This window comes from Gopherus evgoodei, chromosome 2 (assembly GCF_007399415.2).
Source record: "Gopherus evgoodei ecotype Sinaloan lineage chromosome 2, rGopEvg1_v1.p, whole genome shotgun sequence".
Taxonomy (NCBI): domain Eukaryota; kingdom Metazoa; phylum Chordata; order Testudines; family Testudinidae; genus Gopherus; species Gopherus evgoodei.
In genome coordinates this window covers 152,258,283-152,284,991 of record NC_044323.1, presented here as the reverse complement: position 1 = coordinate 152,284,991, position 26,709 = coordinate 152,258,283, and the positions used below count along the sequence as shown (strand labels likewise).

At 43.2% G+C, this 26,709-nt stretch overlaps 1 protein-coding gene across 20 annotated transcripts in view; it reads right to left on the bottom strand.

Annotated features, from left to right (window-relative positions):
• AAK1 (AP2 associated kinase 1) overlaps positions 1–26,709 on the bottom strand; it is a 143,715-nt gene that overhangs the window by 77,683 nt on the left and 39,323 nt on the right. For all 20 annotated transcript variants that reach the window (XM_030551959.1, XM_030551958.1, XM_030551963.1 and 17 more), the window contains exon 3: positions 1,268–1,386. In XM_030551959.1, coding sequence (XP_030407819.1) covers positions 1,268–1,386 — 119 coding nt within the window. The remainder of the gene's footprint in view (positions 1–1,267; positions 1,387–26,709) is intronic.

Here is a 26,709-nt window from a genome sequence, read left to right as displayed (position 1 = left end):
TAAGGGGTTCCATCATACATGCCCTTTTTCCAAGGCTACACCTAATATGAATTCACTATGGGATAAGACTCAAAGTTTTAGGGAAACTCAAGGAAAAAAAAGGAAAAAGCCTTAAACTACCATTTCAAAAAAAAACTTCAGCACCCAAGCTGCTAAGTTCAAATCAAGGTTAATAAGCCCTGATAGAGGCAGCCCTGCCCTGCACACCAAAACAACCTCTGAACTTGTGTTTGTATAATGCAAAAAAATTACTAACAACTTTATTTAAATTATGCCTGCAACTAGTCTACAATACAATCAATTACTTTAAAATATATCTGGACTACTGTTCAAGGCCATTACAGACAGTTACCTTTATAACAGCTTCTCAGCTTATACATTTTTACTAGACATCCATATCAACATTTGTACCAACTCCAACCTGAAGGTTAGAGGCTGCTCTCAGATTAGTCTTTGCTTGGATGTTTTCCATTCAAATGCTGACCAAGTTCAAACGTGCTAAGCTCAGTACTGCTAGCCTCCAGTGTTCAAAAAAGTTAGTCAAGTTCCCTCTAAGCTGCATAGCCACGCAACAGGCTATCAAGGGCCACGCAGGTGGGGAGAGAGGTGCCTCTTCCCCGGCTGTTACAGCAAGAGAGGGCTGGGGGGAGTCCTCTCACCTCGCCACAGCCCTAGGGCAGCCTACACCCCAAACCCCTCAGCCCCACCCCAGACCCGCACCCCCAGCTAGAGCCCTCACCCCAACCCTCCGCCCCAGCCTTGAGCCCCTTCCTGCACTCTGAACCCGTCGGCTCCATCCCTGCCACACATCACCTCCATATTGGTGTACATAACAAAATGCATTCCACACATGGATGTAAAACATTAGAGGGAGCATTAGTCTACTCTTCCCTCCCCCCCCCCCCCAACAAAAAACCGAAACAAAAACAGGAAGTGGGCTAAAGAAAAAAAATCCATGAGGTTTTATAAAAAACCATTTTAGTTTTTTTATTTGCTTTCTGGATTTTGAAACTTTAGGATTCACATGTTCTACAACAGACACAAAGGCTAGAAACTTACTTTGAAAAATAAATCATGTGACTTCGGGAGTCTCTCTCTCTCTCTCTCTCTCTCATTATATTTATTTTAAAAAAGAAAAAAAGGAAAACCACAAATACTGCAAGACTTATGATAAAGCTATGAGAGTCAACAACACTGACAGCTCACAGCCCCAGATAACATGCCTTTCCATGAACACTTCAGGACCCCCTAACGCAGCATGACTTACCATGATCTGAATCTCTCTTTTGCAGACTTGCAAATCGTGCTCATTGTTGACGTACATTCGTTTCAGGGCACACTTCATCCCATTGTTAGTCCTCACCAGAAACACAATAGCAAATCCACCTGCAAGAAACATCTCATTCAGTAATGGAGAAACACCTTGATCCATGCTTCCAAGCCTTGTCATTTGGCTTCTGGCTGTTTTCACAGCCTCCTTGGGGTACAATGAGTAAACATGATATTCAGCAGCAGTCCTCAGTGACAGTATCTTTGATCAGCCCAGCACTGCAGCTTGTATCTGTACTTATATGGTTATTTCACGGAAATAAAGCATCGGAAGAGGCAAATTTTCAATTAAAGAAATCAAAGTCAAGTATATACTGATAGCAACAAGCAATTATGGGTGAGTTACTTAGCATGCCACATGGTCTTTTATTGCACCATTAGTTTCCATTATAGTGAGGAAATCTGAAATATAGAACAGCAGCATTGCCTTCTACAGAAGCGAGAACCACAAAACATCCACAGCCTTCACTAAATGCCTCAAGCGGAGCATATTTACAGCTTCTGAAGCACTTTCGCAAACTGCATTAGAAGCCTAATTTGTGCCACATGGAACACAAGGCAATCTCCTGTGCATTGTTTGATGGTATTGCTTTAAAAAGCATCACACAATTCATTTTGTGGTCATGACTATTAGCCAAGTCACGACCCCTACAACCTACACCGCGGGCTTATGAGGAAAGCCTTTCATCTCTATTACCAATGCTCAGAAATTAAAAGGGCCAGTGATGCTTACTTGGAACACTCGACAAGAATAGGACAACTAGAGTATTCTCTCATCAGAATTCTGAGCCCGGCTTTTAGAGATCAAAATAAATTTGGACGCAGTGATTCCAAATCGCCTTCAGCATATTGTTGAAGTGATACATAATGATAAAAAAGGAACACAACAGCAGGCTCAAAATGACAGCCAAACAGCAGTGTGTGGACATTTCTTTATGCTCAAATTACAGCACACATTTCCTTAAAATATTTGAGCTACTAGCAATAATGTATTATTGGACTTAAACTCAGTATCTCCTTTAGCACACCCCAAGAGAGATCAGGCTCCTATGTGCTAGGGGCTGTGCTTAGTACAGAAGAGACCATCCATGTCCCCAAGAGCTATGATCTAAACAGAAAAAGGGTGGAAGAAAATAGTGAAGGACAGTATTATGGTTAGAACACTAGTTTAGAGTTCAGACTCCTTGTGTGATCTTGGGGAAGTCTCATTGTACCTCAGTTCCCATCTGTCAAATGGGGATAATAGTAACTTTCCCACCAATGGGGTGCTGTGAGGTGAAGGGTGACTGGGCCCTCACAGGCTATCTAGATTATAATCATACCTAGATATTTATTATTAACCCCGTTTTACAGAATGGGGAAACCAAGACACAAAGGGTATGTCTGTACAGCAAAGAAAAACCTCCAGCTGGCCCATGCCAGTCGACTCAGACTCGCGGGACTGTTTCATTGCTGTCGAGACTTCCATGACTCTCCCACGGCACAGGGTCCTAGAGCCCAGACATCTACACAGCAATGAAAGAGCCTCGCAGACCGAGCCCTGCAAGCCCGGGTCAGCCATGAGTGTCTAGTTGCTGTGTAGACATACTCGGAGACTAGGGAGCCAAAGCAACCGGGTGCTACTTACATGCCTGAAGTTAAGCACATGCTTAAATGCTTGGTTGGGTCAAAGCCTAAGACAGTGACTTGTGAAAACTCTATGGCAGAACCAAGAGCTGAACCCAGACCTGCCCGCTCCCATTCCCACCCAGTGCCTCGATCATGAAACCCCAATGTACGGATACTGAAATCCTTATAATATAGCCAATTAGTACATGTTTAAAAACATTCATTTGTGTGGGTTCTGAGGGTAGCAGGTTTGAGGGTGGGAGGAGAAGGAAGGTCTTTTGATACAATTATACCACATAAGTGGACATGTTAAGTACAGAACTTATATTAACATTAAAAAAAAAAAAGACTCATTCTTTGGTACAGAATCACCTGTGTGGTAGTAAATTCCCCAATCCATTAGCTAATACATTCCTCTACGTTACTGTGACTCTAGTAAACATTTCAGAGGGTAACCAAATCAAGAGTAAAATTAAAATTTCATCTAATCTAATGGGGGTTGGGGGAGCAACATAATCCTCATTGCAAGCCCAATTAATAAATCCAGAGAACAGCACTGCTTGTGTGTTTGTACAGAGCCTAGTACAATGAGGACGAGGACTGTTCATGACATGGTCTTCCAGGAGCTCTAGTAATATAAATAAACCAACCACCACTGATGCCACATGCCCCTTTCAAAGGGGCTATCAGAAATGTTTGCTTTATGCATACTGGAAGGACTCAAGAACTCTCTCTTCACTTGGATCTTGCACAGTGCACAGTTCCACCCCAGGGTTGGAGCACGGAGACTGCTTTCATCAGTCATGTGAAACACAGGACCATCAAAGAAGAGATCAGTGCTCATGCCTTGGAGTCTTCAGGTTTCTTCTGGGCAGGGAAAGCTCTGGTTATTGCTCCTCAAGAAGGGACCAGCAGAAGTGTACTTTTCAGTAACAGGTTCTGTAAATAGCAGCTTGGGCTGACCATCCTGGTTCTCAGAGGGTATTTTCACCAACGTGTGTGGCTTTTTGGATAAGCTAGTCATCTGAGCATGCCTAAGAGCCCATCTCCCTGTGGGCATACTGATCTAACCCTGCACAGATGCTAGATGGATGGCCTCATGAATGGAGACAGTGCTGGTATAACATCTTGTGCCAAGATTCTACAGGGGGAGCAGCCAGGAGCATACATGGCTAAGGAAAGAGCAAAGTTCAGTTTGTGAACTGGAATAAGGTTCTACAGCAGTAGCAAAAATCTGGAATCCTGTCATTGAAATTCATTGCTAGGACGCCCAAGACAGCTTGCCCTCTTTTAATACACTCTAGAATAGAACCAAGACTACATTGCTTTTTGTTCTGATGCCATGGACATTTTAAGTACCAAGCCCATCAAGTCACTTACCTTGGACTTGTCTCATCTCATCTTCCCCCACTCCCCAGACTTTACGATAATAAGGAAGGCAAGGGAAGGATATTTTACTTCCCCATCAAGACACAGGTATAGTTACTGGCTCCCTGTGAATGGCATTTTTAAGGCCAAGAAGTCAATGGAAAACACTCTCAAAAGTGACAAAATCTGAACATGTTCAGACTCCAGGTCATGAATTTATTTGCGGCGGGGGGGGGGGAGAACAGCAGGTGGAATGAGCCCACTGCATTCATGTAACAAGTAGTAAAATAGATTCTGCCAATTTACATATTTAGCAGCAAGCTTCTCTCTTTACAGGGCTTTCAAAAGGTTTACAGATACAAAGGGAGACAGAACACTTAACTCAGGCAGGCTCTTTGTGAAACATTCATCTTTGCCCGAGATCTCTTACAAACCTTATTTGTGAAGTTAAATGCAGATATAGCACCTGGGGAAGGCAATGAAAAATTAAGTGGCTTTCATAGAGCAGAAGATATCTAATAGGGGCTGGCACCAGACACCTCAGAGTTAGACCTAGGATAGTAATCACATATTTGGAACGCAACTGTGCAAACATGGATTTCTTCATGTTATGTTGCATAAAGATGCAATAGCCATCTGCTAAGTAAAATTTAGCATTCAAATCACTTGCGTTTGACATGCTAACAATAACTAGTGCTTGCTAGTTGTTTCCAAATTGGATATACATGCAGTCTAAGTCTGGAGCAATGGTACCCCTTTCAGGAGTCTGATTTGTCTTGTGTACCCCCAAGTTTCACCTCCCTTAAAAACTACTTGCTTAAAAAAAAAATGTCACAGGACACTTATTGCAAAAACGGCTGACTCATTTTTACCATATAGTGTAATTATAAAATAAATCAACTGGAATATAAACAGTGTACAGCATATAGAGCAGTATAAACAAGTCATTGTCTGTATGACAGTTTGTACTGACTTCACTAGTGCTTTTTACATAGCCTGTTGTAAAACTAGGCAAATAACTAGATGAGTTGATGGTCTGGGACAGAACTGACAGGGGACAGCCTGGGTACAAGGGCTTTCCATATGCTGCCTTCCCCAGCAATGGGGCCAGAAACATGCCACTAAGGGCCAGCATGGTACGAGCTCAAGGTGAGGTTCCCAACTATAGCCAAGTAGTTAAACAGATTTTAAACTAGGACACAACCCCAGGGTGGAACATGCCCTGCAGATGCTGTTCTACTCAGGCCAATATTTTCTACAACTAGCTAGTTATTTGGGGTGTGGGGTTAAAATTTTTGGGTGCCTAAGTTGAGACACCTGAAATTGAAGTCCCTTTAAAGTGTCAAGTCAAGCACCCAAAAAAAAACCACACACAAACAAACAAAAATAAATAATCACCAAGTCATTTGGAAAATCTTGGACCAAAATAGGAGCCTTTGCGGTCCTACTCTAACAAAGTTTGCTCTGCTACTGTACAATTTTGAAGAACTGGTTTATACATCTTGGCTGTGCTACCTTCATTTCCACCCGCTTCAATGTCCGAGAACGCAAGAGTTACAGCCCTACTGAAATAGTTTCTTTTGTGAGAGTCTTTCATTGAGCTAGTTGGAAAAATCTAAGCATTGATGATTCTGCTCCAGGGGAGTAGTACCTCCCCCAAAACAGACTAGCTACTAATTCATTGCTTAGAACATACCAGGGTGGATTTAAAAAATAATAATAGTAGGAAAAAAAAAAAGTAAATCTGATTTCAAATCAGATTTTTTTTTTAATAAAATGCTTTCTGAGGGGGAAAAAAAAAAAACTATCTAAAGATATTTTTGAGCTATAATGTATCTTAATTAAAACTATCTCATCGTGGAATAGGGATTATAAATTCTAAATCTATAGTAGGAGACAATATATTCATGTAATGTTTAAGAAAAGTTTTATAAGTGAGTTCTAATAGTTCAAGGATTAGGGACTCAATCTTATGTGGTTCCACAGGCTTCTGTATAAGATTTAGGTTAATTTTTCTGTCTACCCAATTGGACTCAGTGCTCAGTCTAGAAGATACCAGCAGAGATGCTCAATTTTGCCGTTCTCAAATTGTGGATTTGTGTCTCCAGAGGTAACATGCTTGTTAACAGCAAAAATGTTTTAAAAATAAATAAAATGATATATAGAGGTGAGAAATAACAGACCTCAACTCTATTGTCCTTCTGCAAATTTGTGTACACAGAGTCAATCCCTTACCTCTCTCTAAAAGTGCAAAGTTTCAAAAAGGTCAATGACTAGAAGATTGTTGGGGGTGGAATAGATCTGGACAAGGAGAAGAAGTCTGGAGATAAATGTGAGAAGGGACATGTGCTTTTTTGTTAAAATATTATTACATGTTTGCTGTTGAAGAAAAAAAATCCAGAACATTTAATGTGGTTGTTTTAGTTAAATAAAACAATTTAAATGTCTGTCTGGTGATGTTCTCCTCCTAATACAGCATGGCAAGAAAATCTTCCAAATATTAATGATTAACCTGTTGACTTGGAGATATTTATGAAGTCATTGAGAGGTGAACTATCTGCTTCAATTACCTTTGGTAAATCAAATAACCAAACAATCATTTTCTGATACAACTATAAAACTAATCTGAAAAGTTTTCAAAATAAATCACTATTTAAAAAATGTTTAGTGTGTACCTTCTAAAAATGAAACCTACATCTCTGAGATGTGAACAACATGTATTAAGGTTATAACAACCAACAAGAATGCACTTGTACAGAAAACCATGATTAAATCAAGTCTTCTTGACTAGTGATTTAAATCAAATCCACCCTGGAATGTACCCTTCAGAAGCAGCTTTGCTCCCCGTAATAATAAAATTATTCTTGAATGTTGCCATGCTTATTAACTCAAACACTCCTAGAGCACGGCCGATAGAATATGTACCTCTGATCTACACTGTGCTACTTTTGTTGGAAGTGACCAAGCCAACAGGCATCTCAATTAGATTGACCCCAGTGGTTCAAGGGTAGCAGATAACAGAAGTCTAGAATCAATTAGAAAGTTAATTTCTGAGAAAGTAGGATTAAAAACTTGGCCCATTAGGGCTCAACACGCTTCATATAGCAAAGTGTCTTCTGCATGGATCGATGGGAGCGGAATCTCTATAGGGGAATTGGCACTCTCTCCCTCGCCCGAGTTCAGAGAGATGGACAACTTTAAGTTATTAAATGTTTATTACAGCTCATTTTTATAAACTGTGCTGCAAAGTTATATCCTTGCACCCTTTCCTTCAACTGCTGTCAACTTTGACTGACATGATTGCAAATTTAAGCAATTCAAAAGAATTTAAGTGTATCTGCAAACAAAATAAGCTATCAAGAGAATGACTTGCTACACATAACAGTGCCAAGCTTCTCTCAAAAGAAAATTAGTTATGGATTAATCACAGTGCAAAACAATAAAATACAATAAACTAAGGGAACTAATTACATTTGCTATCAGACACAGAACACAGTGGCTAGAGTCCATTCAGAAGGGATCAAAGAATTTTAAGGCCAGAACGATCATCATATCATGCAGTCCAACTTCCTGACAACACAGGCCACAGAACATCACCTAGTTACCTCTGTATTGAGCCCAGTTTGTGTCTGGCTAAACCTTATCTTCTAGAAAAGCCATTTGGTCTTGATTTGGAGACATCAAGATATGGAGAACCTACCATTCCTCTTGGTAGTTTGTTCCAACAATTAATCACCCCCACTGTTTTAAAATTAGAAACAAGACACACCTTTTTTTTTTTATTTGCCTGGCTTTAACTTTCAGCCTTTTGTTCTGGTTATGTCTTTCTCCACTAGATTAAAGAGCCCTTCAGTACCTGGTATTTTCTCCCTGGGAAGGAATTTATACACTGTAATCTTGATCTTTTGGATAAGCTAAACATACTGAGCTCCTAAATCTCCCCCTGTTCTAAGGCATGTGTTTCCAGTCCAGGTTTCAAGGTTGATTCCATTGAGCCTCTCCTCCTTGCGCACTGCAACCAGGTGACATTTACTACAAAGCTTGATCAGAGGCCCAGGAACGCAGCAGTCTAGAGCTCAGTAAGCGTCACCTGGCTGCCAGTGAAGTGGAAATGAGAACAGAAAGGGAAGCGCTCAGTAAGAGGTGGGAGCAAAGGTGAGAGGCCATCAGAGCACAGATTAGGGGATACAGTAGAACACAACAGCTGCTGTGTCTCCAGAAAGCCCGCAGACCCCAGAACACAACCGCCCCAGCAGAGTGGAAGGTTGCTTGGATCATGTGGAATCCCCATCACTGGAGGTTTAAGAACAGGTTGGATAAACACCTGTCAGGGATGGTCTCCGTTTATTTGGTTCTGCCTCACCACCAGGGCCTGGATTTATAGCTTCTCAAGGTCCCTTCCCAGGGCCAGCGCTTCCATTTAGGCGACCTAGGTGGTCACCTAGGGCACCAGGATTTGGGAGGGCGGCATTTTGCTGCCCTTGGCGGCAATTCGGCGGAGGGGGGTCCTTGTGCGCTCCAGGTCTTTGGCACCAATTCTGCAGTGGGTCCTTCACTTGCTCCAGGACCCACCGCAGAAGTGCCCCAAAGACCGGGAGCGCGGAAGGACCCCCCCGCCGCCAAATTGCCGCTGACCGGGAAGGACCCCGCCTAGGGTGCCAAAAACCCTAGCGCTGCTCCTGTTCCTTCCAGCCCTACATTTCTATGATTCTAAGACACTGACAAGCTCCTTAGATACTTAGGGCCTAATGTTTTCAAGTGCTTAGCAGCCACAACTCCAACTGAAGTCAATGTGAATTACAAATCCTTGGAGTCAGCCTCAATGTAAATTAGGCCCCTGCTCTTCCACATATGCTGCAATCACACCTCCAGCTGCAGTGCAGATGTACCCTTAGTTACAGACTAACCCATTAAGCTACTGAAAGGGGTAAAGTCCAGTCTCTCCTGCACCTTGAAACAAGCTGCCAAGTCACTCTTCTGGGTGTGAATAGGTTCGTGGCAGAGTAAAAAGCAAGGGAGGCTAAGAGTCATAAAAGGCCCACTCACTGAACAGTACTCCTCTGAGAAGGTTAGTCGTGAAGGAACAGCACCGGCCTGGGGACTCCGAACACTTGGGTTCAGTTCTCAGCTCTGACACAGACTCCCCGCGCAAATGTAGGCAGAGTCACTTTCCCTTTCCACGACTGGCCTGCAAAGCAGGGGCAATGCTTCCTTGCCTTCCAGGGTGGCAGGAAGATGAATTCATGTATTAATCTTTGTGAGGTGCTCAGAAAGTGCAGTGATGGAGGTCTAGCTGGGAATAATATGAATTGGGTGCCTAGTTCAAAATGCTGGAGTCCCAAACAGATCCGGGGGGAAAGAGGGGGGAAGAGAACCAATAGCCACGCGTCTTTCACCTTGTATTCCTTGCACACTTTCAATGGCTTCAGTGTGACTCCCCTGGGAAGAGATGATTGAAGTCGAGTTACAAGGCATTTGGACTAGGTTTCCCTAAATGCTGAACACCCACAGCTCTGAATGGACTTGGAAAGGAACCAGCTCAGCAATGTGGGATGGGAGGAGAAACTGGGACACCAGTTATGCAGTGCAAATATGCATGCGTGCGCATGCACACACCACACACACAAGAACAAACTGCAGGGGTGTGTGTGTGCGCGTGCCTTCATGTGACTGAGAGCAAATCAGAGCCACCACAGGACTGCTCTTCCTTACAGGATTGCAGAGAGGCTATTCTGGAGATCACTTTGGTCCAAGTTTGCTTGTATGTATGTCTGTCTATTGCAGCTATCACTTAGTGCCCATGGGCTTTCCAGGCACTTGACTATCATCAGTTTTATGAACCTAAAACGTGCCTTTTTTTTTTTTTTTTTTTTTTTGCTATTTTCAATTTTGCTTTTTGAACTAGAACGCTCCAGTTCTCCTAAACAATTGCCCACTGCTCCATAGGCTCTGTGACAAGAGGCCTCTGCTTGTCAAGCCTATATGGCTAGTAATGTTCCACTAATAAAGTAAGCCTCTAGGGAAGGGAAGCAAGTGTACATCACCCAGCTAAATAGGAGTTTATTATAAGCTTCTGCGCGCTCTTAATGGCCAAAAATCTATTTCCTCTCCTCATAGAGGGCATCGTGTGAGTGCAAGAGACCTGTGTATCACTCAGACAGTTCAGAACTATAAAAAGATTACACACACACACACACACGCACACACGCACACACGCACACCCATGTAAATAGTTCACTCCACTCATTAAAATGCAGCCACTCTCTGGGGTGGAGAACAGTAGCAGTACACAACAGCTGAAGGCACAAAAAAAAGCCCCACCACAACACAATACTATGCCCAATTAATATCATGGAAAATTTACATTCTGCCTTTGTAAATGGCACAATGAGCCAGACTGGACACCAGAGTAAACACAAAACACATCAGATCTTATAAGAAGTGCCATGAGAGTTTTCATCATCAGGAGGTGGTCAGGATATTACTTTTAATTCACATGCAGGTGATTGCATCTGCAGCAGTCCGCTGCCAGCCAGCATGGCACTGGTTCAACATTTAAGAAGGATGAATGCCACTTGTCCAGTCACTAACGCCACTTCCTGCAGTACTTGGGTTTCCACTGAAAACTTCCCTTTCCAAGTAGAGACTTAGTATGGCCCTGCGTGGGCTGAAATCTGACTAAGACATGGGAATATTTTAAGACCGACAACTGGAAGAGACAACCTCATATTATACCTCCTCTCCAGAGGAGATGCACTGATCTGGAGGTCTATTCTGGTACTCCGCATCTCGCAAATGTCTGCCTTGCAAATTTACTGCAGGCCACAACACCAGCTTTCCATTTTGTCACTTACAGCGACTACGTACAATCAAGTACATATCTTGCCAAAGAAGGGATTTACACCATTTTTCCTTTTTCATCAGGCAAACAAACAATGGGAGTGTCATCATTTTAAGGTTAGAAGTTTGTGCACATAAAACTAGCCAATGTTTATACCTTTATCGGCAACTGTGGAATAATCTGTTTTTACTATTTTGTCATTTAAACTGGAAGTCCTTTGGGAGCTGCATGTTTAGTATTGGCTTTTCAGTAAGTGACATGCAAAACCCAGTGAACATTTTTCAGCAAGGTACTAAAGGTAGCAACACGAAGCCCAATGGATTGCTGAAAGTTTATTGTGGCAGCTTCAAACTGCATTTAAGAGTGATGCTGTTCAGCAGAACAGTCTGAGGAAGTGAGCCATCCTACTGAACAGCTGGACAGCAGCCAGCACAGCCCTAATAAGACATTTCCAGTAGATTTTGGACAATATTGTTCCAGCAGCATTCTCAGCAGAATTAGAATAGAGTGGCCTAATTTTCCAAAGGCACTGAGTATACATTGATTTTTGTGGAAGCTGTGGGTGTTTGGAGGCTCTGAGTATCAGTCCACCAGTATTACAGCCCATGTTGCCAAAAGTGTGGCCACCTAGGACTTCATGGCTACTAGACATTGTGGCCACTCAGAACTTCACTGCAACAGGGAATATTCCAAACAATCATCTAGAGTTGTAAGAGTAAGGAGATCAAGGATTTTGAATCTGATACAAAAGCCTCATGTTTCTGGGCTTAAACCAATTAACGGTCAGGAAGGAATTTTCTTGGGGAGGCGGGGGGCAGGTTATACCATAGCCATCAGCTGCAGGGTTTCTTTCACCTTCTTGTGAAGCAGCTGGTGCTGGCCACTGTCAGAGACAGGATATTGGACTAGCTGGACCACTAGTTTTATTTCATATAGTAATTTGTGTTTCAGATTCTCCTCCTTCAAAAAATCCAAGCCCTTAACATCAGACCTAAAAAAAGGCTCTCCATGAGCAGTACATGTCCTATGGCACACAGCTGAGCAGCGGCACATATACACGTTCACAACACTATCTAGCTGTGAAATCTTGAGTGCATTTCATTCATGTGTCAAAGTTAGACACACGAGCCAAATGAGCTTTAGTAAGTTCCTTCAAAATCTTTTACTTGCAAGTTTTGATCTCAGACAAGGTAGCCTGGGACACTGGATTTTCAAAAAGGTTTGTTCTCATTGTGCCCAAGAAAATGGGGTCGTTCTGCAGTGAAAAACCTGCCTTGCAAAACAGAGCATTAGAATGCTAGTCTACTATAACTACAGACCGTGACCTAACTGATCACATGGGCTCTGTGTGGAAAACAATGGTACAAGGTGTAAGTCATCAGCAGGGTATTTTCCCTCCATTGACAATACAAGTTTGTTTGAATTTGGGTCTAATCCATTGCTTCCATTTACTTTTTAAATTGTGCATTTGGAACAGCTAATATTTATTAAACATATTTTGTTTTCATTACTTGCTCCCTCAGTTCTGTGTATGATACTTTTGCCCCTTGCAAGACAAAACCCCTGTGGTATTAATTTTTGGCCTGGGAGTCGCATCATTTTAGGATGACAACCAACATTTTGCCCTTAGTGCCTTTCAACCAATGTGCTTTAAACATTAAGCTTCACAGCACTCTTTGGACAGTGAGCCTATGTTGACAAATGGGGAAAGAAGGCATAGATGAGTTAAGTGATTTGCCTAAGATCATAAGGGGAGTCAGTGGCAAAGCCAGAAACAGAACCCAGGGGAAAGAAAGATTCTCAGCTGATGTCAAACATCATAGCTCCATTGAAGTCAGCTGACCCCAGGAGTCCCACCTCCCCTGCTGTAATGAGATGGTCACACATTTCAATAAAATACAAGCCTGGTACGTGGATTTAACACAACAAAGGGAAAGCAGAAACAAGTGGCAGGGAACATCGTACTTTTCAACACCAAGTGGTTTTATAATAGAATTCGGGTGAGCTATTATATTCACCCACCACTGATTGAGCAGTGTAATTAACACAGCTCTTCGCTCAGCAAATGGGCTCTGGTTACTTAAATTGCCCACCATGTGCCATTTAGAGAAATCTAGCACCAGCCTTGGCTCTCAAGGTTTCTGGATGACAGGGAGTATCTTAACTGGATATTAATTCAGTTGATTCTGATTTTTCATACTCTACAACAAAAGAGAATATCTCTCTCACACACACACACACACACACACACACACACCCTCCCCCCCCTTATAAAAGGGAAACAGACCCATCAGGTCATCCCCAATCAAATCAAGTAACCAAGTGACAACAAGAACTAATCAATTTCCCCACACCATCCCCAGTCTCATACCACCACCACTACCCAGCACCCAACTCCAGGGGAGAAGAGGTAAGCCCACTGGTGTGCTCTGAAGGCTGATGAACTCTGGCTGCTATGGACTTGAAGAAGCAAGTTCCAAAAGGTCCAGAGGCCCCAAACACAGAATGCTCCGCTAGCCCTGGATTGCTTATACCAACAGGTCCTCAGGCAACCACAGCAGCATCTCACAGGGAGAGAGGCTGCATCCTAGAGACAGGTCCCAGGCTGTTTGTCTTTGTAAGATCCCAGGCACAAGAAGCCAAAAATTCAAGTCTGCCAGGTGTAAGAGCTGAATTTTGAACCCACTCCTTGGCAGGCAGGGTACAGCAGCACACAGATCAACTCCAAAACCAAGAAAGGAAAATCACCACTCCCCACTTCAGTACTCTTCTTCTGACCTTCTCTGCACGTCAGTATGAACAGCAGCTATCAGATGCAGCCATTAGGGCCCAGACTTACATCAGTCTTTAACAGTTTAAAGTGACTTTGTCAGGCTAAGAGTCATCACTAAAAGCAGTTTCCTTTTTCCAGTACCTACCACTGTTCCTGATTTAATGCTGGAAAGGCCATCCAAACCCATAATTTCTTTTAATCATTTATGCACTTTGAAATAATAATTAATAATAATAATAATAATAAATAATAGTCGTCCCTAGGAAAAAAACAGGCTGCAAGGCACTCACTGTCTGGTTCTCGCCCGTTAGCACAATGCTACAATAATTGTAAACCCTGCAGGAGGTTGTTTAAATCTAGACTCAGCAATTGTTCATTGACTTTGATTTTAGGAACCCCGGAACACGGACATTAGGATACAGACAACCTTCTAACACAGAACTAGAGTTTGGCACAAGATACTCAGTACGGTCTTTGCAACAATACTCCAGTGTCTTGAGAAACTTACTATTTCTTATAAGACTCTAGCACTTAAAAGGCTCCCTATTGAGATCAGGGCTCCACTGCACTGAACACTAAGACACGCAGTAAAAGACAATCCTTGCTCTTAAGGGCTTACGTGGGAAACAGACAAGACCTCAAAAGGATGGGAAGGGGAAATGGAAGCATAGAGATGTGCCAGACCACACAGCCAGTTGGCGATAGCGCAAAGAATAAAACCCAGAACTCTCGGGACAAGGTAGATCGTTTTCCCACGTTGTACTGTGAAGCAGCAACCACTAGCCATAAAACCACAACCCATCAGAAATGCTCTTGTTCTTTCCCTTGGCCTCTTGCTATCCCGCTCTCGTCCGACAAGATGTTGAGGAAAGCTTGACCTTGACTATCACAGCCTGGGGTGAAGCAGACCATCCAGGAAAGTATGCTTGGAGCAGAGAGAGACCCAAGACAACAGCAATAAATCTGACTTAACTTCGGCACAGTTCACTTGGAGCTGAACTTGGGACTACAAACACACACACACACACACGCCCTTTTGAACTTAAAGATTTCTTTCCTTCCAAACCTAATGATCAAAATGAATCGAGAGTCAATTGTCTGGATTTATTTTCAGCTCCTGGAAAAAAACCTACAAAAATTAGAGCAATAAAAAGAAGTCCTTTCCACTGGAGTGAATATATTTTTGTATAAATTAAAAAAAAAAAAGTGACAGGCTCTGTAGAGTCACTTAGACTTGTTTTCAATCACTAGAGGTGCAGAGCACAACCAATTGGTAATTTTCTCCCAGTAACCCATAAGCAGCTGTTGCAGCACTGTAGGCTAAAGCCCAAATTAGCCAAATTTTGGTCAAGTTAAAAAGGGAAATGAATCAAAGAAAGAAGAAACTAGCAAAACAACAAATAAGCATTACCTGTGGAGTAACGAGGAATGCAGATTACAGGACCATTCGCGTCCGTTTGGAGTGACCATCTATCCAGCCACAAATAGCCAGATATTGCTCACTCCAAGACCATGCACACGTGTGGTGGGATCTGAGCAGCACCAAGCCAGCCACGATCTTGAAAGCTTCTGCTGCCCTAAGTGAAATTAGACGGATGTGCCTGCTATGGGGTCAGAGGGCAGGGCCGGCTTTATGACCAGCGGGGCCCGATTGGAATACTCGGCGGCGAGGGCTATGCTCCAGGTTTTCTGCGGCACTGAAAGACCTCCCTCCCCCCCCCCGCCGCCGAAATGCCACTGAAGACCCCAGGAGCAGATCCCCCACTGCCAAAATGCTGCCAAAGACCCTGGAGTAGGGCCCCATAGGCACAGGGCCTTCTTTGGCGCAGGGCCCGGTTCTGGGGAAATCAGGTGAGTAGGCTTAAAGCTGGCCCTGTCAGAGGTAGTGGTCCTTACCAGAGGAAAGTTTAAGGCAAAGGAACTGTGACTAGGAACATGTTAATGGACTGCATTAACGGACAGGCATTTTCCTACCATTTTTGGCATGGATGGGGGAGAAAGTGAAACTTCTGCCTCAGTGGAGGTGAAGAGATGCACAGTTTGTCAGCAGGTGTTTGAAACTGAAGGTATTGAAGTAGAAACTTTCTAGAGGGACAACAGAGCTAATGGCATCTGCACTACAAGTGCCCCTTGTTCATAGGCACCTGTGTTAGAGTGCTTCTGAGCTTGCCACAGGCCAACCTAGTAGACAAGTAAAATTATATGTGCTGAGATTTTCAAAGCAGTTTAAGGGAATTGCTTTCTGCTCAAGTTAATAGAAAATGTGGTCTAACTTCCCAGAGGCTCCTTTAAAAAAAAAAAACCACAAAAAAAAAACCACACTAAAGCATAACTCTAGTTCTAAGGGCCTCTCTCTCACAAAAACACCACACACACAAACAACCTAGGATACAGTGAAAGCCTTGTGAAGTAAGTGCATCTCATCGATTTGGGATGAACATTGGTCACGTCAATCTTAGCAGAGTTCAACCTGAGCTTCCCCCCCCGACCCATCAGCTCTTCCAAACAAGTGCTGCCTCCCCACGGCACTCCATCCTTAGCTGGATAGCAAACCCAGCAGGTTTGATTTGGGGGACTGCATACTTTGTTAAGCCTCTTATGCCAGGTATCCCATGCTCTGCAGCTTATTCTTACAGCTAGTCGCCTGAAGACTGAGCCAAGAAGACAGGAGGACTTGATAATTTGTGGCCATTACAGATGCTGTGGGGATTGGTATGCCAGCCTCAACATTTTGGCCAAATCCAATGCTCATAGTTACAGTCTTAGCATCTCTGTAGTTTCAATAAGATACAGGATTCTTCCCAGCCTGTCAAGCGTTGATAAACAGCTGCATTCCAACCTACAGGTGGTCTCTGTCTATTCCCCTGATAGTGGTGGTGCGAGGTAAACTTTCTGAAGTGATCCCCATTGGACGAAAGAAACTCAATGTGTTCTGAGTCTTCTTGTAACTGGCAAATCACATGCAGGCAGTGACAGCTGTGTAATAATGGCCTATCTGAGCCATGTTTCCCAGTAGACAATTGGATTAGCTGGTATTGAGACCCCATGCAAGAAGGCCATAAAAGAGTCCGGAGGCATTTAGCAACCAATGTCTTGATTTACACTGGCTGCGTAAGAGAATAGGAGTCTTTTACTCTTTACACAGCAAATGTAACACAAAGGGACAATGTGGGCACAGTGTGGTCCAATCAACTGTGTTCACTAACTACAGGCAAGTCTTATCTTAGGCAGGGGTTCCGTTCCGTGGTTATCGTGTAAAGCAAAAACCATGTTTAGTCAAAATTATATCCCCAAGACCTTTAAATCCCGCCCGCAGCTCCATCAGCCGGGCCGGGGGGGGGGGCGCATTTAAAGGGTTCCTCCGGGCTCCCCACCGCAGCAGGGAGCCCAGTGGAGCCCTTTAAATGCTAGTCCCAGCCCCGCCACTGGAACTGCAGGTGGGATTTAAAGGGCTCCACCAGAACCCTTTAAATGCTGGCCCTGGCTCTGGCCCTGCCGCCGGAGCTGCGGGCAGGATTTAAAGGGCTCCACTGGGCTTCCCGCCACGGTGGGGAGCCCAGAGGAGTCCTTTAAATCCCACCTGCAGCTTTGGCAGCCAGGCTGGGGCTGGCATTTAAAGGGTCCGGAGCTCCACAGTGGCTGGAGCCTTGGGCCCTTTAGTTTGCCACAGGGGCTCCCAGCCACCTCTGTAGCTGGGAGCCCTCTGGGTGATTTAAAGGCCCTGGGACTCCCAGCCACAGCTGGTGCCCCAGGACCTTTAAATCTTGAGGCTACATCCCCTCGACTCCTGCCGTATGCGTAAAGTTGAAATCACGCATGTTAAATATGCGTAAATTGCGGGAGACCTATATGTGCAACAGGCAAGGCTTCTCTCACTCACCCCCCGACCCCAACCCCTCTGGAACACACTGAGGACCCCTAGAATGCTCACAAGCCATTTAAAGAGGTGCTACCCAATTTCTATAAGCTACAGGGAGATCAGGCAACATTTGTGTTTCTAGATAACCTAGTTGGTGCCTATGATTTTATGTTTTTTGGGCAAAAAAGTTTATGACTAGTGATTTCTCAGGTAGAGAGCCCTGAGGCTTGGGCACAAAGAGGGAACAGAAGAAGAAGATTCCAAAACAACATTCAAAGAGGGGGGAATCGCATCGCATGGGGACTGGAAACCAAGAGGAACAGTGATAGCTGCCAATACTTGGTAACATAGCATTGCCTTATATTCACAGTGTAGGGGCCTCCATCATGCTTCCGGCCAAGATCTGTGAGAACAGTGACTTGCCTCTCTACTCAGACCTCTTCAACAACCTGCCAGTTCGACTGTCCCCTACATGCCCTTTATAGTCACTTATACCACCACAGGATGGCCACGGAATCTGCTTGGTGTAATGAACAGTCAGCGACGACAGTCATTACTCGCTCTCGTCACCAATCCAACTATATGCCCACTGCACCTGTGGTCATCTCTGAACCAGTCTGGAACAGGACAGGGCAATTCTGAGGCCAGTCTCTTCAAATGGGGATGTACATGCAGTCAATTTCAGAATATGTTGCATACCCCTGACGAGTGCTTGCTGGGCTACTGGCTCTTCACCTGGCTGAAGACCATGCTATGAAATGGCTGGGCACACTGCACATATGCAGAGAGTCACAGAATCAGCTTTTCCTGTGTTGCGGGGCAATGGCGAAAGTTTTGGGGTGGTCTGCATACAGTCTGGGCTTAAGATCAGAAGGATAAGCAAGCAAGTTACACTATGCTTTATTCTGTGTCACTTATTTCTTTAACAGAAAGTGACCCATTGCAACACCCCTGAAAGCTACCACAGATAAGCGGAAGGGCAACAACGTCATGTCTCCAATAGCTCGTATTTTGAACATCAGGAAAAGCACAAGAGCTGAAGGTTTCTCTACAACACTTTATAGCAGATGAGATCTCATCTGTCACACTGAGTTTGCCTTGTTCACTTCGTATCATACAATTTCTTTGTTGCAGGACTAGCATAAGATAATTGCCTTACACTGAAACAGCTAGTTCACAGGTCCAGTAGTTTGATCAAAGGACTGGAAATCAGGAGGTCTAGGTTCTAGTCCAGATTCTTCCACTGACTCGCCATGTGACCTTAGACAAATCACTTAAAGACAGAAGTTAAGCATTATTATCCCCATCTGACCGAGGAGAATGTTAGGAACCTTGATGAAGTATATGGAGAGCTTTGGATAGAAAACATAATATGGCAATACTGCTAACCTGGGATCAATCTCAGAAAAACAGAGTCTGAAAGCTTTAGTCTGTAATGGTTTTGGATTTCTGAATCTTTAATACAGTCTAGAAGTTAGAAGACTTCAATGCATTGGAACAGAAGACCTTGAGATTTTATACAATGCTGAATAAAAGATGCGTTACAACAGTCCACCTTACCTCAAAAATTAAATAACTTTAGCAGCAATGCAACTCAATTATTCAACCTTAAATGCAACTGAACATGCCTGTTAAAACCGATTAAAGTTCTGGTTTAGTGAGCGCCTCTTATCAGAAACGCAAGAAAGGCACGATCATGCCCCATCTACACTTCAGAGTAAAATTCTTTCCAGAAGGCAGCATGACCGTGTCCTGGATTTTAAATATCCATTGTAAATAAATCAGTGGCAATGGGTTATAACAATAAATAATAGCCAGTGTTAATTTAGGATCTATGCTATTGGGAACTTAGCATGTTCAGTTCAATGACTGGAAAGTACAACCCACACCTTCTACTTAGAGCAGTGCCAACGTGGAAAGTTCTGAACAGCTAAGGATGGTCTTATGGCTAAGGCACAGGACTGGAACTTGGGAGATCTGGTTTCATGGACTCCCTGTGTGACCTCGAGTAAGTCACAGAATCTCTCTGCATGGGTGGTCTAGTGGCGAGAGCACTGGTCCGGGACTCAGTTTGAAATGGTAGTATGTCAAAGCAAAAGGATAGGACATTACTGTGCAGCCAGGTGGTGTGCTGTAGATTCACACCCTGGTAGGCCACACATTAACATCAGAAAAGGGCAACAAAAATGATCATGGGTATGGAACGGCTTCCGTATGAGGAGAGATTCATAAGACTGGAACTTTTCAGCTTGGAAAAGAGATAGCTAAGGGGAGATATGATTGAGGTCGATAAAATCATGACTGGTGTAGAGAAAGTAGATAATGAAGTATTGTTTACTGCTTCTCATAAACACAAGAACTAGGTGTCACCAAATGAAATTAATAGGCAGCAAGTTTAAAACAAGTAAAAGGAAGGATTTCTTCACACAACACACAGTCAACCTGTGGAACTCCTTGCCAGAAGATGTTGTGAAGGCCAAGATCATAAGAGGGTTCAAAAAAGAACTAGATAAATTCATGGAGGATAGGTTCATCAATGGCTATTAGCAAGGATGGGCAGGGATGGTGTCCCTAGCCTCTGTTTGCCAGAAGCTGGGAATGAGTGACAGAGGATGGGTCACTTGATGATGACGACCTGTTCTGTTCATTTCCCTCTGCAGCATCTGGCACTGGACACTGTCAGAAGACAGGATACTGTGCTAGATGGACCTTTGGTCTGACCCAGTAGAGCCATTCTTACGTTGTTAACATCCTGTGTGGACAGACCCTTGTTATTAACACACATGAAGAAACTGCATTGACTTAACTAAAGGGGGGATTTTAAACCTATTTAGTTAATCTGGTGCCAACCCCTGTATGCACACTTATTTTACTTTAGCTTAAACTTGTTCCAAACAGATGCAAGCTACGCCAAAATAAGCCCGGTTTAAAAAAAAATAAGAGTGCGTCCAAACCAGCACGTGCATTGATTTAGCCAAACTGGTTTAGTAAACAAACATATGTCTCTTTAGTTAAACTAGTACAACTTTCTTCTCATTTGCATTTACCATTCCCTTTAATATCTTGCTTTGCCTATGCAATCCGGATAACGGAACCAGATTGACAAGTGGTTTCTCTGCAGTTGTGTTCAATTTCACAACACCACAGAGAAAAGGATGAAACAAAAACAACAAAAAAAAGTTCCCACTGTAATTTTCAAGGAGGTTCTTTAGAATGGATTTTGCTTTGTATCTTAGATCAACCAGTTTACTTCCAGCTACTCTAGTAGAGCAAGAAAAAAAAAATAGTCCTCAAAGAGACCGCCTAGCTACTAAGGCAGTCATGTTGTCTTTGTGCACAATTGTTTATTCAGCTGTTTTTGAGGCGTGTGTAGCTTTGTGAATACAAGGCTTTTATGTATGTCGTGAGCCTTTTAGAGTGAAGTGCAAAGACAGTGCTTTGAGTTAGCTCAAATTGTTGCTAGTTAGGAGCAAACCTCACATGCTGCAGACTTACTCACTTGTGGAGACTGTTTGTTCGTTCTCTGATGTTGTCCTTTCATACAGAATAATTCAGCCACCAAGATCGAAAATCCATTTGCTTTTCCTCTGTGGGATAAGAGCTTTTCATTCCCATATACCGGGTTATTTCATACAAGAACCTTTAGGGTGAAATGCAGTCTGAGGAGTCATTAGTGTTTCCAAACTACGTCACATCACACACAATGCCCCCATAAACTCATCTATGACCCTCAAAAAAAGTCATCAGGGAAGGTAAAGAAGCAGGAGTGCCATCATCCAAATGCAATTAGGTCATGATACAGAAAGTGTGTCTCTATAAAAACTATGGTGAAAGCACCTTTTAGAAAGACGTAAGTGCTATTTATGTACAAGTAAACGAGGCACAGGCCACAATCACTTTCTAGCTGCATGTTTTATTCTTGTAAGAATTATTGTACAGAGATTGCATTAGCACAATTCTATGCCTCCTCCCCAATCATTTCAGCTTCCCTATGGAACATGCCCATCATTTTTTCCAAAGGAAAAATTGGATGATCCAAAGACAGTTGGGCTTGGGGAGACAGCATCACCTTGTCTCTGTCCAAAGCAAAGGAAATTATGATGCTAGGAACAGCCAAATCACTATTAACTCATGGATTCCAACCATATAAAGTAAACTTTCTAATAAAATATGCACTCGGTCTCATTTTGTAGACACTAACCATCTTACAGTCTGTGCGCGTGCAATTCTGGTCTCCCGTGTTGGAGAAAGAGGCATTCAAACTGGAACAGGTGCAGAGAAGAGCTACTAGAGCAATCTTATAAGAGGAGACTGAAGGAGCTCTAACCAAGCAAATGCTGAGGGAGAAACAATTGCTCTCTACAAATACATCACAGGGATAGACACCAGGGAGGGAGAGCAGTTGTTTAAGTTGAGGGTCAATGTTGGCACAAGAATAAATGGATATAAACTGGCCATTTGTGCTTTGCCAAATTGGGCCCTAAATTGTTATTAATTTACAAAAAATCAAAATAGTATGTATTAGAGATTATGATGCCATATATCATGCAAACTAGCAGAAGTACCTCAGAGTTTGCTTTCCTAGCTGTGCTAGGGGAAGGCTCGCTTGACCACATAAGACCTTAAAAATAAAAAAATAAAAAAAATCACACACCACACACATCACTATGATCCAGTTACAGCAGAACCATAATGAACGTCTCGCTCTATGTATGAGCAATTTACCATTCCTGCAATATTACTGAAATACAGCTCCTGGCTTTTCTTTCACCTCCCAGTCTTAACTGCCGTACCCACTCAACTCTATCAACCCAACGAATTAGTCCATTATTGGCTGTGACACCCTGATCTGATCTCTTATTTTCTCCCTGCTTCTGTACTGAGCTTCCCACTCTTGTACCTTTGAAACCCCTCTGAAGTTTCCTTCATCTTCTCTGGCGTTCATTTAAGTACACCAAGCAGTTTTCCCCAGGTCAGTATGCATTGCGCTAATTCTGGAACATCTTTTATAGAAAGAGATGGTTTCAGTGAACCACAACTTTGGATTCATCCGCCTGTTGCAATAAAGGAAAAAAAACAAAACAAAAAACAAAACACAAGCACACACCACAAGGGAAATAGTTCGGCAAGTTTAAGCACAAATGATTAGCTTCAAAAGTTCTACTGTTTGGTAACTGCTATACACGAGGAGCAAATTCAGCCTTCAGATATGGCTTACCCCAAAAGGCCCATAATACTTAGCTCCTCTATAGCTATTTTCATCAGTAGGTCTCAAAGGGATTAACAAAAGCCAAGTAAGTATCACTATCTCCATTTTACAGATGGAGAAATTGAGGAACATGGACATGGAGTGACATCCCAAGGTTACACAACAGGTCAATGACAGAACTGGGAACAGAAAGCACATCTCCCAGTTAAGTGTCCTATAGACTAGACCACGCCACTATCCATTGAGCTATTTTAGATAGATTAGTAGCTCTGCGAGGCGAAGGGGCCTATTACACACCCACCCGGCCACCCATACCTTCCAGTGCACCCAAGTGCTTTAGCTATGCAATGCAAGGTATAGCCCTACTCTCTTGTGGAGGATAGTCTGGGAACTGCCCTCTAAGCCACTTCTTGCACCCCAAATATATATATAAATAATAGATTAGAAAACCCGAGATAGTGGTTCCCTGTTGACTAAGTTCTTTGTGTATTTCTATTACTTCTGCTTCACCATATAAAAACATTTGTTGCTTTATTTTTATATGGAGCTTTTATATTATATACATCTATCCCCATAACTCAACTGCAGCGGGCTATTAAGACAGCTGTATTGATTTTGTTGGTATTAATCTGACGAATACATACATTCTTCTTGCTTTTTTATGCTGTTACTGAACTGCGTATTTAGAAAGTTTTTCAGCAGGTGAGTTAAAACCAGTGCATTGGTTTGAACTTGTTAAAGCGATTCCCTTATCACTACAGCAACTGCAGACAGATTTATTTACAAAGCAGGGTACTTCAGCAACAGCTCCATTTTCACTTCAACGGAGGATGATTATTACACGTCATTTGTATTATTTTAGCATCTACGAACCTTAGTCATAGGCCAGAATCTCATCGTGTGCCAACACAGAACAAAACAATTGCCTCTATCCCAAAGAGTTTCCAATCTATGCCAAATGACTGATGTACATTAAAATAATTTTTGTCCATCTGAATCCAGTTCCTTTGATGCACTGTTGATCTAATGAATACTTATCTGTTTAGGGCCTAATCCAAAGACCACAAGAGTCTTTTCATTGGCTTCAATGGGCTGTGGATCAGACCCCAAAGAGAACCAAGCTATGGCACCTGATTTTCAAAGGAATGCATTGTTAGGTGTCCAACTCCACATTGATTCAATGGAAGCTGAATGCATTACTCTGTGTGACTTGGGGCATCTCAACCATGGTGTATCATAGAATATCAGGGTTGGAAGGGACCTCAGGAGATCTAGTCCAACCCCCTGCTCAAAGCAGGATAATCCCCAACTAAATAATTTCAGCCAGGGCTTTGTCAAGCCTGACCTTAACAACCTCTAAAGGAAGGAGATTCCACCATCTCCCTAGGTAACCCATTCCAGTGCTTCACCACCCTCCTAGTGAAATAGTGTTTCCTAATATCCAGCCTAGACCTCCCCCACTGCAACTTGAGACCGTTATTCCTTGTTTGGTCATCTACTACCACTGAGAACAGTCTAGAGCCAACATCTTTGGAACCCTTTTTCAGGTAGAATCATAGAATATCAGGGTTGGAAGGGACCTCAGGAGGTCATCTAATCCCACCCCCTGCTCAAAGAAGGACCAATTCCCAACTAAATCATCCCAGCCAGGGCTTTGTCAAGCCTGATCTTAAAAACCTCTAAGGAAGGAGATTCCACCACCTCCCTAGGTAACCCGTTCCAGTGCTTCACCACCCTCCTAGTGAAAAAGTTTTTCCTAATATCCAACCTAAACCTCCCCCACTGCAACTTGAGACCATTGCTCCTTGTTCTGTCATCTGCCACCACTGAGAACAGTCTAGAGCCATCCTCCTTGGAACCCCCTTTCAGGTAGTTGAAAGCAGCTATCAAATCCACCCTCATTCTTCTCTTCTGCAGATTAAATAATCTCAGTTCCCTCAGCCTCTCCTCATAAATCATGTGCTCCAGCCCCGCCCCCCCCCATTATTTTTTGTTGCCCTCCGCTGGACTCTTTCCAAATTTTTCCACATCCTTCCTGTAGTGTGGGGCCCAAAGCTGGACACAGTACTCCAGATGAGGTCTCATCAATGTCAAATAGAGGGGAATGATAATGTCCCTTGATCTGCTGGCAATGCCCCTACTTATACAGCCCCAAAGGCCATTAGCCTTCTTGGCAACAAATGCACACTGCTGTTTCATATCCAGCTTCTCATCCACTGTAACCCCGAGGTCCTTTTCCGCAGAACTGCTGCCTAGCCACTTGGTCCCTAGTCTGTAGCAAGTGCAGGACTTCCTTCCCAAGTGCAGGACTCTGCATGTGTCCTTGACCCTTATCATACCGTAACCATATACTGGTTCTTATGATTAAGCTCGTTTTCTGGTGGCTGAAGTGTCATATACACAAGAGTTTGAAAGCACAGTTTGCCACTCCTGAATTCTGACACAGGTTGAGGGCCTGATTCTGCCTGCAGCAGTACTCAGGTCATTAAAAATTTCACCCAGGGGAGAATTGGCCTACAGATAATTTCCTTAATGCTAACAAGGTGGGAGGAAAGATGCATTGCCCCCAACTTACAGAAGATGGCACAGAGAGATTAAGTGACTTGGAACAAACATAGTACAGGAGAAACAAACAGCCCCAGAACTCCTCTGATGAAAATGAAGTTAACAATGCCCAAATAGCCCTCTTCCCTGACACTCCAGTGTAATTCCCCATCCTGGAGAAGAGCAGCTTTAGGTAGTCTTAAAGCACCACGTTCCAATTTTTAGGGTGACTGAGTGACACACAAAGGAGTGGTGGGAGGAGTTTAACCTCTATTTCCTTCCCCATATCAGGCAACTGGGGCCAGTATTGCAACAAGTTATGCCCTTGCCTGATAGCAAAGTGTTGGGATCGTGATCAATATCCATTGACCCCCAATTATAGTTATTTACAATATCAAGCACCTTACTAAAGCTCTCCTTGGGTTAATGGGAGTGGCAGGACCTCAGTATGTAAAAAAAAAAACCAAAACCAAGTTCTAATTTAAACAGTGTTTGAGGTTTAATTAGAAAGCCACAACAACAAAGCAGATTTACAGCTACGGCCATAAATTCCAGATGACACCTCCACCATTGTGCAAGAAGAATGAAAAAAAGGAAGAGACTGGTACAGTTTGAGATTTACCAGCTCAGACTGGATTTCAGCCTCCACTCCCATTTCCTTGTGTTGGTGACTGGCAGTCAGACTCGCAGGCAATTGGCAACTAAATTTCCTTTGACATATAAAGGATACCATATTTAAGGGAAAAGCCTATGCTACTAGAGTCGGAAAGCCGGGGATTAAATAGATTTGCCCAATACTTGAAAGGTTAAGTAGTTAATTAAGGAACTGGCCATAAAAAGTGCAGATTAGTTGAACAGTACAGGAAATACTTGCAGTGGTAAGTGAAGGCCTGTACAAAAAGTGTACATCACGTATTGATTCCTTAGTTCTGGCTGAAATGGTTAAAGCACGTGCTGTGTTTCAGAAAGCAGGTCTGCACAGTGAAGAGGCCTTTGGATGTTCATATGAAAAAAATCCATCAATGAAAAAAGTATTTGGCTTTAAGAACCAAGTCTGCCAGTTTGTTTATTCCCCCACCAGACAAGGAAAGGACTATTAATATAGTGCCTGCAAGGATACACTTTTTCACACTAGGGAAAGTGATGTGTATTTGCATTCTGAGCTTCAGTTCCAGATG